At 51.1% G+C, this 14,491-nt stretch overlaps 2 protein-coding genes across 3 annotated transcripts; both read left to right on the forward strand.

Annotated features, from left to right (window-relative positions):
- Positions 1-2,559: 2,559 nt before the first annotated feature.
- Positions 2,560-6,673, forward strand: LOC120855811 (protein S100-A15A). Of its 2 annotated transcripts, none has more exons than XM_040230574.1 (3): positions 2,560-2,708; positions 3,938-4,161; positions 6,368-6,673. In XM_040230574.1, the coding sequence occupies exons 2-3, from the start codon at positions 4,012-4,014 to the stop codon at positions 6,542-6,544; spliced, it is 327 nt and encodes a 108-aa protein (XP_040086508.1). In that variant the 5' UTR covers positions 2,560-2,708; positions 3,938-4,011; the 3' UTR covers positions 6,545-6,673. The 2 variants fall into 2 exon arrangements, with proteins under 2 accessions (XP_040086508.1, XP_040086509.1); XM_040230575.1 differs by having other exon boundaries at positions 4,001-4,161.
- A 6,086-nt stretch (positions 6,674-12,759) lies between these two features.
- On the forward strand, positions 12,760-13,799 carry S100A8 (S100 calcium binding protein A8). Its single transcript, XM_040230576.1, has 3 exons — positions 12,760-12,861; positions 13,289-13,450; positions 13,601-13,799. The coding sequence occupies exons 2-3, from the start codon at positions 13,310-13,312 to the stop codon at positions 13,727-13,729; spliced, it is 270 nt and encodes an 89-aa protein (XP_040086510.1). The 5' UTR covers positions 12,760-12,861; positions 13,289-13,309; the 3' UTR covers positions 13,730-13,799.
- The last annotated feature ends 692 nt before the right edge of the window (positions 13,800-14,491 follow it).

Genomic DNA, 14,491 nt, shown 5'->3' on the forward strand with positions numbered 1-14,491 from the left:
GGTATTGGGGTGATGCTCAAGAACTGAGTTTGGAAGTGTTCCCCCTTCTTCTATTTTCTGAAAGAGTTTAAGAAGCACTGGTGGTATTCTTTTCTGAATGCTTGGTAGAATTCACCCATGAAATCATTAGATTGTAGGCTTTTCTTTCTTTTCTTTTCCCAGACCAACAAAACTAAGGGACTTTGTTGTCAGTAGAACTGCCTCACAAGAAATGCTTAAGAAAGTTCTTCAGTTGAAATGAAAACTCACTAAACAGCAATGTGAAAACATAGGGCAGCATAAATCTCACAGGTAAAGGTAAATATCTAGATACATGCAGTCCGATGCAACACTGTAAAGGAGTCTACTGATTTTTATATTAGGATGGGGAAGGCTGCTGGGGTGGGCCTTTTCTCTCACAGAAGGAAGTCATGGCCGAGGGGAGCCCTCTTGGGTCTAGTACATGGGAGATCTCGCTGCAGCAGTGATGCCTATGTTCAGGTGTGTGTATGTGCGGGCTGGTGTTTAGGGATTTGCTTGTCGTCATGAGATGTGGGTTGTGGCTCTGGTGGTGGGCTGTGGGTGGATAGAGAGTGTTGGCTCTGGCAGGGGAAGGGAACATCAGTTCATTTCTGTTCCCCTTGTCCCCAGAACCCCGCACACACGCCAAAATTCTGAAGAAATATCAGCATTAAGGAAGAGTTGATTAAAGTGGAGTATTTTAAATGTCTGCCAATAATAGATTAATAAAATAAATTCTGATACATGAAACCAACGATCACTCCACAGTTATTAAAAACCGGGCTCGCATTGATTAGTAGTGTGAGAAGATGCCCACAGCATAATCATAAGAGACAAATTAGCTGCAGCAGAGCTGGGGAAGGAGGTCATCATTGAGCAGTGAGATGGTGTAGAGAGTTGTTTTTTCCCAGGTTGAACAAAGGCAGGGTGAAGAGGGGTGCAAATGACCTTCTACCCACTTCATGCCATGGGCCAAAAATGGAGTTCCTTTTGAGCAACAAATTATCATGTAGAGATTGTCCAAGGATGTATCTCCATCTGAAGTTTGATAAGTAGTTGTTTTCAAGGTTTCCACTTCTATATTGTCCCTTGGCTATAGATATCGGAGTTGTGAACATTTTCTTATTTATTGCTATTAAATGTCTCTCTGATTACTTTTGTAAAATAAATTCCCAGGAGAATGGGAATCAATTCCCAGGGAATGGCTGAATCAAACATATCTCTGTGACTTCAGCTTGACATTGTCAAACTGTTTTACCGTTTAGAAGTTTGAGCCCTGCTGTTATTTTCAAAATATAAAAGTGTATTGATGAACCACTTGTTTACTGAGGAAATCATTAAGTTGGGCAGATGAAGGCTCACTCTGTAAACTGGAAAACATTTTGCTTTAACTATATATCTATTTTTCTCTCAAATCTTCAGGCATGCCAAGACACAATCTCTGGTTAATTAACTGTCCTTTGGCGCTCCCTTCTGGGAGATTTACTCATCAGCCTGTGTGCCTCCTCCCATGGAAGATGCATGGGTGAGACAGAAGTGGAAGGGGGTGGCTGAGAGAAGGCTTGGGGGTGGGGGTGGGGGAGTGAGGTGGTGAGGCAGTTCACCTGTCACTCAACCTGTCAGCTGGAGGGCACCTGAATGCAGGCCACGCCCACACGTCAGGACCCCTTTAGAGTAGATCACTGCCTCTTTGCAGTGGGTTGCTTCCTTATAAAAAAGGTGGCCCTACTTCTCCTGTCACCTCTCATCCATCACCCAACCCATTTAAGAATCCCTCGTCAGCTACTTTCTCCGCGCGGGATAAAGCTGCAGCTCTAGCCCGGCACACAATGCCTTTCACATTTGGTCTCCATCCTGCCTTGCCCAGTCTTGCTTCTTCTAACTGCTCATCGGATGCCCTGTGGACTTCACCCCCAAAGCAAGCCACTCTCTCTCATGCACCTGAGCCTTTGCCCCTGGGCAAAGCCTTTTCCTCTGTCTGGAGAGCCTGGTTCTCCATGCATCTCCTTGCAACCAAAAGTTCAAGTGGCCATGGCAAATAGCATCTCCCAAGGAAAGCTTCCTCAGCTTTCCAGGCAGGCAGAAGTGCTCCTTGGGTGCCCAGGGTACCCTGTTTATGCCACTAAATTAGTAATGTTCCCAATGCTCTCTGACTGTGTGACTCTGTTCCCTCCAAGCGTCCCCACCCTGTGACTTGGCCTCATGTCTTACTCTTTATTGCCTAGAGAGGGCCTACTGCTTGAGAAATATTTGTTGGATGGATGAATGTGCTTCTTGACTCTGGAGTTTGGGGGTTTGCTAATTGTGGGAGGATATCCCCAAAGATGTATTTAAGGTGTGTGTCTGACCCCGAATAAGCCCTGGAGCTGTGATGATGAGCTCTGAGGCGGGGAGATGGATAACATGATCTTCTGTGGTTCTGAGATGCTTTAGATCTGAGGGCAGGTGGGTCCCTGAAACAGACTGAGTTAATCACAGAAAGCAGTGTCCTGTGATGTCATCTCAGGAATGCAATTAAGGGTCAGTTGTGCTGCTGAGGAACCAGTTAAGAGTCACAGCACTGGCTGCCATAATTGGAGGCACTGAGGCTGGGCAGGACGTGGGACTTGGCAGAGGAGCCCCTGCTCTCACAGCTGCCTCCTGCCTGAGCACCGGGGAGTCTCTAGGATAAAACACAGATCAAGACTGTGGATCAGCAGCAGCAACAGGTCAGCGCCTGGTCCGAGAGAGCTGCGGGGGTGGCTGGGTTGTGTGGGTCCAGGATATCCTGCACAGGTCCAGGATAGCTGAAAGGAGTTGCTTACCCATTTGGGGGGATGTGTGCCTTGTAGATGGATGTCCCAATAGCATACTGTGGCCTCAAAAGGGTTAAGGACTTCCAAATCTAAAACATGTCTTATAATGCCAAAGACACACTGATTCCAGCTCCAAATGGTCAGTTGTGTGATTTGGGGAAATTTACTTAGGCCTTTTGGATTTCGTTTACTCCTCAGGAAAATGGGGCAGGGGCGTGATGCCTACTGTATAAGGTCATTGAGAGGATTGCATGGGATACTGTGCATAAACTACTTTGCCTAGGGCCTGACTGGCTCTGTAAGAGTTGGAACCAGTTGTCCTGAATCTTATCTGCCCAGGATCCAGGGAGGACAGCTGATGCTCTAGGATAGCCCTGCCTCCTGAAAACAGGCATCTCGTCTCTAAAAGAAGTGGGCAGCAGGGGGTTGAGGGCGCCTGCCTTCACCCATGTAGAGGACCTGGATGGGGCTTTGGGGTGACTGGAAGAGGCCGTGGCACCCCTGCCTGCTCCTGACACTGGGGACTGAACAGCCCCCCACACAGAGACTCTGGGGGCCCTGGAGGCGTGCAGATGGCACACAGACTCCTTCAGAGAGGGTCAGTCAGGGCAGGAGTGGGAGCAAGATGGGGATCCCTGTGCTGTCTGTATTCAGCCCCAAAAGGAAAACAATATTTGAGCGTGTCTGGGGTTCTGGGTGGGATAATTATCTCAATATTTTGTTTGTGTTACAAAATAGTTTATGGTAGTGGGTGTCTTGCCTTCTCAACGGGTTTTAAAATATTTCCTTTGGGATATGTCATCTTGCTTTCAAGAGTCTAATTTCTTCTCATTCTTGATTTCGAGGCCTCCTTGATTTCTTGATTTTAAGGGCTCCTAAGCTGAGGGCATGGTTGGGGGTGGGACACAGGACACCGATCCTGTCTCCTGGAAGGCTGCTGGCTCAGGGAAGGGACAGAGCCCTGTCCTGAGTTTGTGGCAGTTTCCTGCAGGGCAGGGAGGCTGAGCCAAGTTTGCAAGGGGTCAGGTGGGGAGGGCAGAGAGGGGCCCTTACACAAGGGGGCAGAAGATTCCTGGAGGAAGCACCCACCTGTTGTGGCCTGGCCTCTGTCTGGCCTGCTCTGCTGTGCTCCCTGCCCCCAGATTCTCCACTGTCCCCAGTTGCTTCCCCCTGCATCTCCTGAGTTGCCCCCATCCTGGGCCCAGGCCCAGCCACCATGACGGACACACCAGTGGAGGAATCCCTCTTCCAAATCATCCACTGCTACCACGAGTATGCTGCCCGGGAAGGGGATGTGGAGACACTGACGCTGGAGGAGCTGAAGGCTCTGCTCACGGACAATGTGCCCCGCTTCATGGAGACCTTGGTGCGTGGGGTTGGGTGGGGATACGCAAAGTATGGGGTTGCTTGTGGGGCTGGAAGCGAGTGGTGCGGGTGGAGGTACAGGACGCCATCTCCTAGGAGCACTTCCAGCTAGGGGAGGGGGTGTGCAGGAGGGCGGAGGGCAGGATGTTTGGTGGGGGAAGTGTGGCCCAGCCTAGCTTTATTTTCTGTCCTTCCCTCTCCTGAAACTCTCTGCCTGGCCCCACTCCAGACCAAGCACAGCTAGCTAATCCCTGAAACTCAGTCCTAACCCCAAACCTGTTTGTTCTTCTGCTTGACCTGCTTCTGGAAAGAAAAGGACCTAAATCCTTCCTCTGCCCAAGCGACCTTGCCCCACACCTGACCTTTGAACCCTAGGCCCTTCTCCTGGGGTCTGTATAAGCCTTATCTACCTCCCAATCCCAGTGAAGGACAGTTTGGGCTGTGGTGGCTGCTGCTAACCTGCGGGGCTGGGAATGTCATTTCCTCTCCCATCCGAGAGGCCAACAGAGTCCCTCCGAGCAGTCTAGGGGCCCAGCCCCGGATCTCAGGCTGGGCTCAGCTACCTCCTCAGGCTGGTGCCTCTCCTGTGTCATCAGGCCCAGCCCTGTGACTGCCCAGCTCCTTGGGGACTGCAAGGCTGGCAGAAGTGTCTGTCTCTTGGCCCTTGGCGTCCAGCCCCGGGGTCTCTGGACTGTCGTGTTCAGAGTACTTTAGGTGGTGCCCAACTCAAGGCCCTCCATTCCGGGAGAGGCACCTCCCCTGGTCGCGTCTCATGTCGTGTCCCCTGCCTGCCTCTGGGACACGTCAGAGGAGAGAGCCTCACCCTGTTTATTGGATTGCAGCCTCGAGAGTCACAGGGCAGTGGGACCAGGGTGACTGGCTAGTCCCTGTTTCTGGGAAAACCTTTTCTTTCCAAGGCCAGTTGCCAAGGTCATGGGGCTGTGCAAGGACCCCCAGAACCTGCGCTGGAGGGCTCACTGGGCAAACATAGCAGCCTGGGCAGTGGTCTGAGAGGAGGGAAGCCGAGACGTGCCGGTCCCAGTCCGGAGGCCTCCAGTTTCTAAGGTCAACCAAATTTGCGGAGGATAGAAGATAATAAGTGCACGGTGGGGCCGTGGGGGAGATGGAAGGGAGAATTTCCACAGGGATGAGGACTGCTCCCAGGCCCACGGCTGCTTACAATCGCAGTGACCTCCTTCCTGGAGGCTTTCTGAGAGCTTCACCCCAGCTTTCCCGTGCCCACCAACGAAATCCTGCTGACACCTGCTTCTCCCGCGCTGCTCAGTGAGCCACCTGCCTGCAGCTACCCTCTGAGCTGGACTCCCCCCTGCTATCCCCTCCACCTCAAATGCCCCTTTCCTCCCTCTGCCAGCCCCGAGGGCTGCCTACTTGGGACGTCCCAGCGACCCCAGGGCCCCTAGCTCTGGCCTTTCCCGTCTTTGTGCTTTCTGGAGGTGACCTGGGTAGAGTCCTAAACAGTCCCCAGGCAGATGGCATTGCATGGAGATCCCTGACCCCACCCGGTGCTGGCCCTGCAGCAGCCCTGGAGACGCAGACACGAGGGGCAGGGGGCTCTGCCCTGAAGGCTCCCACTGTGGAGGAGGGAGGCATAGCCTTCCACCCTGACGCCCCTGGGCTGGGCTGTCCCTGCAGGGGAGCTGGCACTTTAGCTAGTGGAGAGATAGGCAAGTGGTGCTAGTGATAAAGAGCCGGCTGGCCGATGCAAGAGACCCGGGTTCCATCCCTGGGTCGGGAAGATCCCCTGGAGGAGAGCACGTCAACCCACTCCAGTATTCTTGCCTGGAGAATCCCCATGAACAGAGGAGCCTGGCGGGTTACAGTCCATGGGGTTGCACAGAGTCAGATATGACTGAACTGACTTAGCGCACAGCCCCTGATGATGGGCAAAAGTGAATTGTGTTGGGGGTACCCGGTCAACCAGCACATGGAGCCCTGCCTGCACTCTCTGTCTCCCGTGCAGCCCCAGGCCCAGTTAGCTGAGGTGCCCCTGACACTGCTGCCTGAACATTCTGCAGCGCAGAGGGTCCTGGCCACTGACTGAATGAGGAGCTGTCTCCTGCAAACCCCCTCCAGACAGGGCCAGGCCACACTCTCCCTACCGACTGCCCCTGTCCTCCCACCAGCAGCCTGGCCTTCACTGCAGGGTGGTGCTCGGGTGCGGGGTTGACCCTCTGCTCACTCTTCAGGGCCGGAAGGAGCCGTGCTACATCACACAGTTGTTCCGGGCAGCAGACAAGAACCAGGACAACCAGATCTGCTTCGAGGAGTTCCTCTACATCTTGGGCAAGCTGGTGAAGGACTACCACTTGCAGTACCACCGGCAGCTGTGTGCCCACTACTGCACCCAGCACAGCCTCTATTAGGGGGAGTGCAGGGGCCTCCTAGGGAGCAGGTGTGACCTAGCTGTGGGCCGCTGAAGACACAGCTGTGTGTGTGTGTGTGCGCGCAGAGTGGACGCTGTGAGGGAAGAGAATAAAGCAACTTTGTAAAGACTTCTGGGTGTTGCTCAGTTCCTGGTTCCATGCATCGGCTCTGGGCCCAGAAAGAAAGGTCTGGTCCTACTTTGAGGATCAGTCATTTGGGGTAGTCTGTGCCCCAGGAGCCCTTGTCTGAGGGAGGAGCCAGCCCTGCCCCAGGAACCCCTGTCTGAGTGGGGAGACAGCCCCTGCCCCCAGGAGCCCCTGTCTGAGCGGGGAGACAGCCCCTGCCCCCAGGAGCCCCTGTCTGAGCGGGGAGACAGCCCTTACCCTCAGCTTTTGGTCTGAGAGGGTGGAGTCTCTTCTCTCGGGGAGTCAGCTCTCTGACAAGGAAGCCAGGCCTCACCAGTGATGTTCTGGTCACTCATTCACTACTCATACCTGATTGGACAGGAGCCACGAGGGCAGAAGTTCTCCCAGCTTCAACAGAGAGCCCCAACAAAGGCGGAGCAGCCGGGACTGGGAAGGGGCCAGGACAGGGTGGGGATGATGGTGCTGGTAGTTGACATGGGTGGCAGGTCCACGGGCAGTCGGTGAGGGAAGACTGTCAGGTGGGTTTTCCACACATTGAGTCAGAGATGGGTTAGACTTAAAATTGGCAGTGCAGCCTGTCAATGAGAAGAGTGATGAGTGGAACGTGGGTGACTATCGATCAGGGAAGGCTTCCTGGGGAGAGGAGGGTTTGGTTTTGTTTTTGTTAATAAATAAATGATGATGCATATGGGTGTTGTTCTGACTCTGGGCTATCTGTGACTCCCTCTTCCCTCCCAGCTCAGACCTGCCCCTGCCTCTCTCTGTGGGGTTTGTTTTTGTCTCTCCCTGGAAGCCCAGGAAGCTGATGCACAATCTCTTGGGGGAAGGTCTCGTCTGCCCTTAGGTCCTGCTGGGTCCATCTTGGTGGGTTTCTTCTCTGAGGATGGTCTGAGAACCCATGTCCTAAGTGCACTGTGATAGAAACAATGAGTTATTTGATAGAGTGATGGGTAATTGTCTGCACCCCTATGCAGGTGGTTGGGGGTATCATTTAAAGAACTTGGTTTGGTATCCTCTGCCAACTGGATCTGTGAACCAAACATGGGAAGCAGCGCCCTGCAGGCCGGACTGGAGACCTTTGTTCCTGATCAGTGGAGCTCAGAAGCAGGCCCTCCGTGGACGCCACGTTCACATACTGGCTGATCTTCAATTCTCATCATTTAGGGGTCAGTCTCACTGGCCCCACTTTCCCTCTGGACCTCCCCTGTGGAGGTGCTTGTCCTGCTGCACTGAGGTTATGTGTGGCTGTCTGTATCCTCCACCAAGATAGAGACCCCGTCCTGTCATCTCCATGACATGGCCCAAAGTCAGCACACAGAGTGGAGTGGGGGGTGTGCAGGAGTGGGGCTTGTGGACTGGAATCCCATGACTGGGGTCTACGTTGCCTCGTGCAGGCCCTTAGTCACATCCAGAGACTGGGAGACACTTGGCAGGGTGACTCAGGCCACCCTTGCCCCAGGCCCAGGTGGATCCTCCCTGCCTGTCTCACCTGAAATGTATTGGGTTGCACAGGCTTTTGATTACAAAGCGGTGGCTCAGCCCAGTCCTCCTGTCCCTTCCTGGGGGTTTCTCCACCGGCCCTGCATGCTCTGTCCTCATTTCCTTAGCCACGGGCTCGGGCCTGGTGTTGAGACACACAGCCAGGACTGAGCTCTTTCCTGTAAACGGGACTAAGTTCTGTTCCCCCTGGGTTGCCCCATGTCCGTCAGTCTGATTACAGGCGCTACCTTTTCCCCTCGTGCTTGCCCAGTTCCTGACACTATCTCCTTCCGGGTCAGCTCAGCCTGGCTCCTGCTCTCCCGGAAGCCCCCAAGGCTGTCTGTCCAGGGAGAGCTTCTCTGGGGTGGCGTTTCATGACCTTGGCTGACCAGCAGGCTCCACTGAGAAGCACACGATGCTGGAGGGGGTCATGGTTTATGATTCCCTTCCTGGACCTGGGGCCTGTTTTCCATCCTTTCTGGATGAAGAAAGCTGTTTCCCCAAGACGTTCTCAGGAGTGGCTTCAAGGCAGGCATCTCCTGAGGGGTCGGGGCCTGGAAAAACATCATCTCCGTTAATCTCGCCATCACCCTCCTTAAAAGAGGTCAGCATGAATGCCATCCTGGGCTGGTGAACAAACCCTAAGAAGAATCTCGGAAAAAGCCAGCTTGTTCTAAAGTGTGCTTTTGGCACATAAGCACCAAAACAAAGCAGGACACATGCCCGTAGGACCTCAGGCCTCAGTTTCCTCATCTGTCACATAGGGAGAGTTATATCTGTGATGTCCACTTCACAGTGCTATCAGATGAGTGAGTGGATGCAAAAACACTCTGAAAATATGATGTGCTATTTCAGGTAAGATGTGATTTCGCAGGTCATTGAGAAGTGGGCCTGGACAACCACAGGTAGGCACCAAGTCCTTGATCATTGGTTGAAAACTTGTCATATTTGACGTCATAAACAGCCCTATTTTCCTATCAGGAGGTTGACTATCAGGGAAGGCAGACTGTATTTGGTGGGTGGATCTATATCCTCCTTTGTGCCCAAAACACTATCATTTAAAGTGGCTGGGTATGATAAAGGGAATTTCTGCATGGGATAAGGGCTGGATCAAGTGTTCAATTCTTCATTCATTTATTCCCTCAGTAAGTATTAATTGAGTACCTAGTATGTACCAGACCCCAGGATGTGATGTGGTTTCTGCTCTAAAGCGGCCTTTAGTCCCAAAGAAAAGACAGGCAATAAACAGATGAGCTCCAATATAGCAGAGCAAATGCGTGATGCAGAAGATCTTGTAGCATGGAGGTGAGAATTCACTCAGTGTTGACAGCGGTGGGGGACAGACAGTGAGCAATGGGCCAGAGCAGATGGTGCCTGGACTGGGTCAGGAAGGATGAGAAGCACTTTACTGGCAAAGAGGTATTCCAGTCAAGTGCAGGAAATGGATGATGTCACAGTAGGTCATGTCACCCGGGTCATTTGAGGCTCCGAATGTTGTGTATCTATGGGCCTCAGTTTCCTCATCTGTAAAGTGGAAATTATGATAGAACATACTCATTGGATTATTGTGAGGGTTAAATGGATTGATGTAAATTAGCTCTTAAACAATGACAATGGTTCCTGGCACATGGTAAGAGCCCAGTAAATACCAACCATTATTTTGCTATTGTTTGTTCTTACTGATTGTTGTTGCTGTTATAGTGTATAGCTGACACTGAGCTGGGTCCCAGGGAGGCAGAGACAGGTGACCCAGTCTGGGTCCTCAAGGGTTCACAGCCCAGCTGGGGAATCAGACTTATTGACAGGGCAGTCAGTGATCATGGTATACACTCACACAGTGCTTGCTTACTATGTGCTGCTTTAAAAGCCTCATGTGTTTTTTTTTTTTGTGTGTAAACTTTTAATTAAAATATAATATCTATTAATAAAAGCTCACAAGTCACAAATATTTTGCATCTATTTTTAATGCTCACAACAACACTATCAGGCAGATTTTATTTTGGGGGAGTGGAAGCATTTAGGATTTTAAAATATTTAAAGTGTGGTAATATATATATATATATAAAACCTTGGAGGAGGAAATGGCAACCCACTCCAGTATTCTTGCCTGAAAAATTCCATGGACAGAGGAGCCTGGTGGGCTACAATCCATGGGGTCACAAAGAGTCGGACACGACTGAGCTATATATATATGAAAGTGAAAGTGAAGTCTCTCAGTCGTGTCTGAATCTTTGCGACCCCATGGACTGTAGCCTACCAGGCTCCTCTGTCCACAGGATTTTCCAGGCAATAGTACTGGAGTGGGGTGCCATTTCCTTCTCCAGGGGATCTTCCTGACCCAGGGATCGAACCCAGGTCTCCTGCATTGTAGACAGACGCTTAACCGTCTGAACCACCAGGGAAGTTATATATATATATCACAAAATGTACCATCCTAACCAGTTTTTAAGTGTCCAGTTCAGTCGTGTTCAATGTATTCCCATTGCTGTGCGTCCAGTCTCCAAAACTCTCATCATCTTGGAACTGAAACTCTGTACCCAGTAAACAATTACCTGCACAGCCCCCTCCTCCTAGACCTTGGCAACCACCGCTCTACTTTCTGTTTCTGTGAGTTCAGCTACTCCAGGCACCTCATACAAATGGAGATATTGGTCTTTTTGAATGTCTGACTTACTTCACTGTCTGTCCTCAAGGTTCACCCATGTTGTATCATGTGTCAAGATTTTTCTTCCTTTTTAAAGGCTGAATAATATTCCATTGTATGTACATACCACATTTATTTATCCATTCATCTGTGGATGGACACTTGGGTTGCTTCCACATTTTGGCTGCTGTGAATAACGCTCCTGTGAACATGAGGGCACAAACATCTTTTTGAGACTCTGCTTTCAACTATTTTGGGTATATACTCAGAAGTGGAATTTCTGCATCAAATGGTAATTTGGTTTTTAACTTTTTGAGGGACCACTCTATTATTTTCCCTCAGTGGCTTCACTAGTTCACATTCCCACCAGCAGTGCCCACGTCCTTTTCAAGACTTGTTATTTTCTGGTTTTGTTGGCAGTAGACGTATACATATATACATATATCCCCTCCATCCTGAACCTCCCTCCCACTTCAGTTTTCACTGGGTTATTTGTTTTCTTTTGGAGTTGAGTTGTGAGTTCTTTCTGTATTCTGGATATTAACCCTTTCTTATATATATGATTTGCAAATATTCTCTCCTGTAGGTTGGAGGTAGACTTTATTGTAATCTCTATTTAATAATTGAGCTAACTAAAGCACAGAGAGGGTAAGTAATTAGCCCAAGGTCACACAGCTACAAAGTTAACGACAGAATAAAGCCCAAAGGGCTGCAGGAACATGAAGTAGAGAGAGGCTAATCCCATCTGCTTCCTCTAGGAGGCGATGATGGCTTAGGTCTTGGAGAAGCATAAGGAAAATATTGGTTCAATGTATGAAGGATGGAGAGATGGGAGGGGCTTTCTCAGCAGAGTCCTGTTCTTGTCGGATCATGCCCTGGAGCCTGGTGCTCTGGGATCCTGTCTGCGCTCTGACACGTCTGCACTGGGAAACTGTGTGAACCGCTTCACCTTTCTAGGTCTCGGCTTCTGTGTGTATAGACTGAGGGGGCTCTGTGCCCCGACTTTCTGATAGGCATGTTCTGTGGGTCTGAATAGGTTACATTAATGTCAAGTGCTCTGTAAAAGGAAATGATCACAAATCTTCAGCACTGGGACCCAGGTTGGGGGGAAGGACTCGCTCCTCCTGAAGTCCGGGGGGAATTGCCCGCCTCCTCTTCTCCTCCTGGGGTTGAAGCATTTCTGCCTTCTCCAAAAGTGCCCTCCTTCCCCACCCTCACAGAGCTGTTTTCCTCTATAACCCAGACTCACAGGCACATAATCATCCCAGAGAGGATGGAAGGGTCCCTGCTGTTTATGCAGCGGCTCAGTGCCTCATGCTGGTAGGGGGACCCCAAGTCGGCGTCCATCTCCTGGGACACAGTGCCGCCCCACCTGAGCCTCACAGAACAGAGGTGAGAGGTGTTGTGAAGGTGTGGGGACAGCAGCAGAGAAACCGACTTAACCCTTAGCAGCCCACATCCCTACTGAGTCCAGCCACACACATAACAACAATGATGGAAATACTCCACCTTCCATTCCTAAAAATCCAGCAACTAAAACAAGTGTTCTTAACCTTTTAGAGGCCTTTGGACCCTTTCGACAATGTGATGAACGCTGTGGAGGAACGAGCTTATTTGAATGCACTCAAAATGAGGCATTCAACTTCAGTTCTATTTCCGAGGTGCATAGAGAAGCCATGCAAATAACCACAGCAACAGTAAGAAGGACTTAGGAGAGAGCTTCCATGGTTGGCCATGCCAGGGGAAGCTATCAGCCCACAGGCAGAATCTTTACCATGCCCTCTTCCTGGTTTCTCCTCCCGGGCATCACTGCCTGGCACTTGCCTTCCTCCTCTACCTTTCCTGTGCTGCCTCTCAGGACTTCTCATTCTGCGCTGTGATTGCCTCATTCTCCTTGTTGGGAAACTGGAGGCTGTAGCAACACTGGAAGGGAGTAGCTGCCTCTGAGTGGCCCGAGGCCCTGGGCAGCTGGCCAATCCTGGTTGCTATAAAAGGGAGCCAACACTGAGCCCTGCATGTCCTTTGGCAACTGTTTTGGGGAGACCTGGTAAGTGGAACTGTGGTCTGTCCCGCACTGCAGGCTTCCCCTGGGGTGGGCTGAGGAGTGCAGCAGTCTTCTCAGAGGCGGGGAGAGAAAGCTCGCTGGTATCTGGACAGGGTCCAGAGGAACATGAGCCTGGGGTTGAAGAAGGGGCCGAGGGCTCTGGGACTGTTGAGTGAGGGCATGTTTGGGCCCTTCCTGGGCAGAGGATGAGGACATGGGGAGAGCTGGCAGGCGCTGTGTGTGCTTGTGTGCCCTGCTCCCTCCCACAGCCTCACCTACATCATCCCACCCCTTAGCCATAGCCTTCTGTTGCCTTTAGTTACTTGGATGGTGTCATCCAAGACAAAGCCATCCCCTGGGGTAGGAGTTTCCTGAGTGTCCCCATAGGCACCTCCCCAACTTTGGGCTTGCCCGGGTGTCCGTCTTCCAGGTGGGCAAATCCTTGGACACCATGCTGACGGATCTGGAGAGTGCCATTAACTGCCTGATTGACGTCTACCACAACTACTCCCTGCTGAAAGGGAATTACCACGCCGTCTATAGGGATGACTTGAAGAGACTGTTAGAGACAGAGTGTCCTAAGTTTTTGAAGGTGAGGAGGGCCTGGGTGTGGTTGGGGTTCTCGGCCTGGCTCTGATGAAGCCCTGGGTCGCTGATCTCCTGCGTTGCTCCATACAGACAGCCATGCCTCAGCTTCCCTGAGATCTTTACCCTCTGACTTCTCTCTTTCCAATCTTCACAGAAAAAGGATGCGGACACTTGGTTCAAAGAGTTGGACATCAATCAGGATGGTGGAATTAACTTCGAGGAGTTCCTCGTGCTGGTGATAAAGGTGGGCCTGGCAGCCCATGAAGACATTCACAAAGAATAGCAGAGCTATTGGGCCTGGGGCTAGGTCCCTGGACTCGTCCCCGCAGAGTAATAAACTAGTTCGTACCTCAGGTCTCTCCTGATTGCTTGCTTTCCGTTTGTGGAATGAGGCTCCTGTAGGGGTGGAGGTAGGGTTGGAAAACCCAAAGGAAGAGAAACAAACCTGTGTTGCCCACACTACCCATCCGTCAGCAGCCCTCTGTGCTTATCGCCACTCTGCTCTCCTTCCCGTGTTCTTCCCAAGCGATTCCTGAGCGTTCCAGCCCCACAGTCCCGAGTCCTGAGTTCCAGGATTGAAGGATTCTAGAAAGTCCAAGATGCTATAGCTGTAAAGAGTGATATGGGTGATATATGATATGGGTGATTTGAGAACAGGGTGACATAAAGAAAACTCAGAGTATTCTCTAAATTTTAATTTCCAGCAAAATGTCTTAGATGTAACTTTTAGGAAGTTAGGGAGATAACTATGTAGAAGTGTGTATGTGTATGAGAGAGAGAGAGAGTGATTCTGTGCTGTGGTGTGACTTTAGGTAGATGCTACATTAAGTAACACTAATAAGCCCCCTGGCCTCTGTGCTTGTAATTTTTTCTAAAGAGGTTTAGGAAGCTTTCCTTCTCTCTCCATTTCCAACCTCTTTACTTTATTCAATAATAAAGGAAGGACTTCCCTGGTGGCCCAGTGGTTAAGAATTTGCCTTCCAATGCAGGAGACATGGATTTGATCCCTGGTCCAGGAAGATAACACATGCTGCAGGGCAGCTAA

This window comes from Oryx dammah, unplaced genomic scaffold (assembly GCF_014754425.2).
Source record: "Oryx dammah isolate SB20612 unplaced genomic scaffold, SCBI_Odam_1.1 HiC_scaffold_28, whole genome shotgun sequence".
In the NCBI taxonomy this organism is placed as follows: domain Eukaryota; kingdom Metazoa; phylum Chordata; class Mammalia; order Artiodactyla; family Bovidae; genus Oryx; species Oryx dammah.

What these genes read in the sequence shown, in the direction of transcription:
- S100A8 (XM_040230576.1), top strand. Translation starts at nt 13,310, where the DNA reads ATGCTGACGGATCTGGAGAGTGCCATTAACTGCCTGATTGACGTCTAC. An exon ending in AGTGTCCTAAGTTTTTGAAG is followed by an intron (nt 13,451 to 13,600) that starts GTGAGGAGGGCC and finishes CAATCTTCACAG; the next exon opens with AAAAAGGATGCGGACACTTG.
- LOC120855811 (XM_040230574.1), top strand. Translation starts at nt 4,012, where the DNA reads ATGACGGACACACCAGTGGAGGAATCCCTCTTCCAAATCATCCACTGC. An exon ending in CCCGCTTCATGGAGACCTTG is followed by an intron (nt 4,162 to 6,367) that starts GTGCGTGGGGTT and finishes CTCACTCTTCAG; the next exon opens with GGCCGGAAGGAGCCGTGCTA.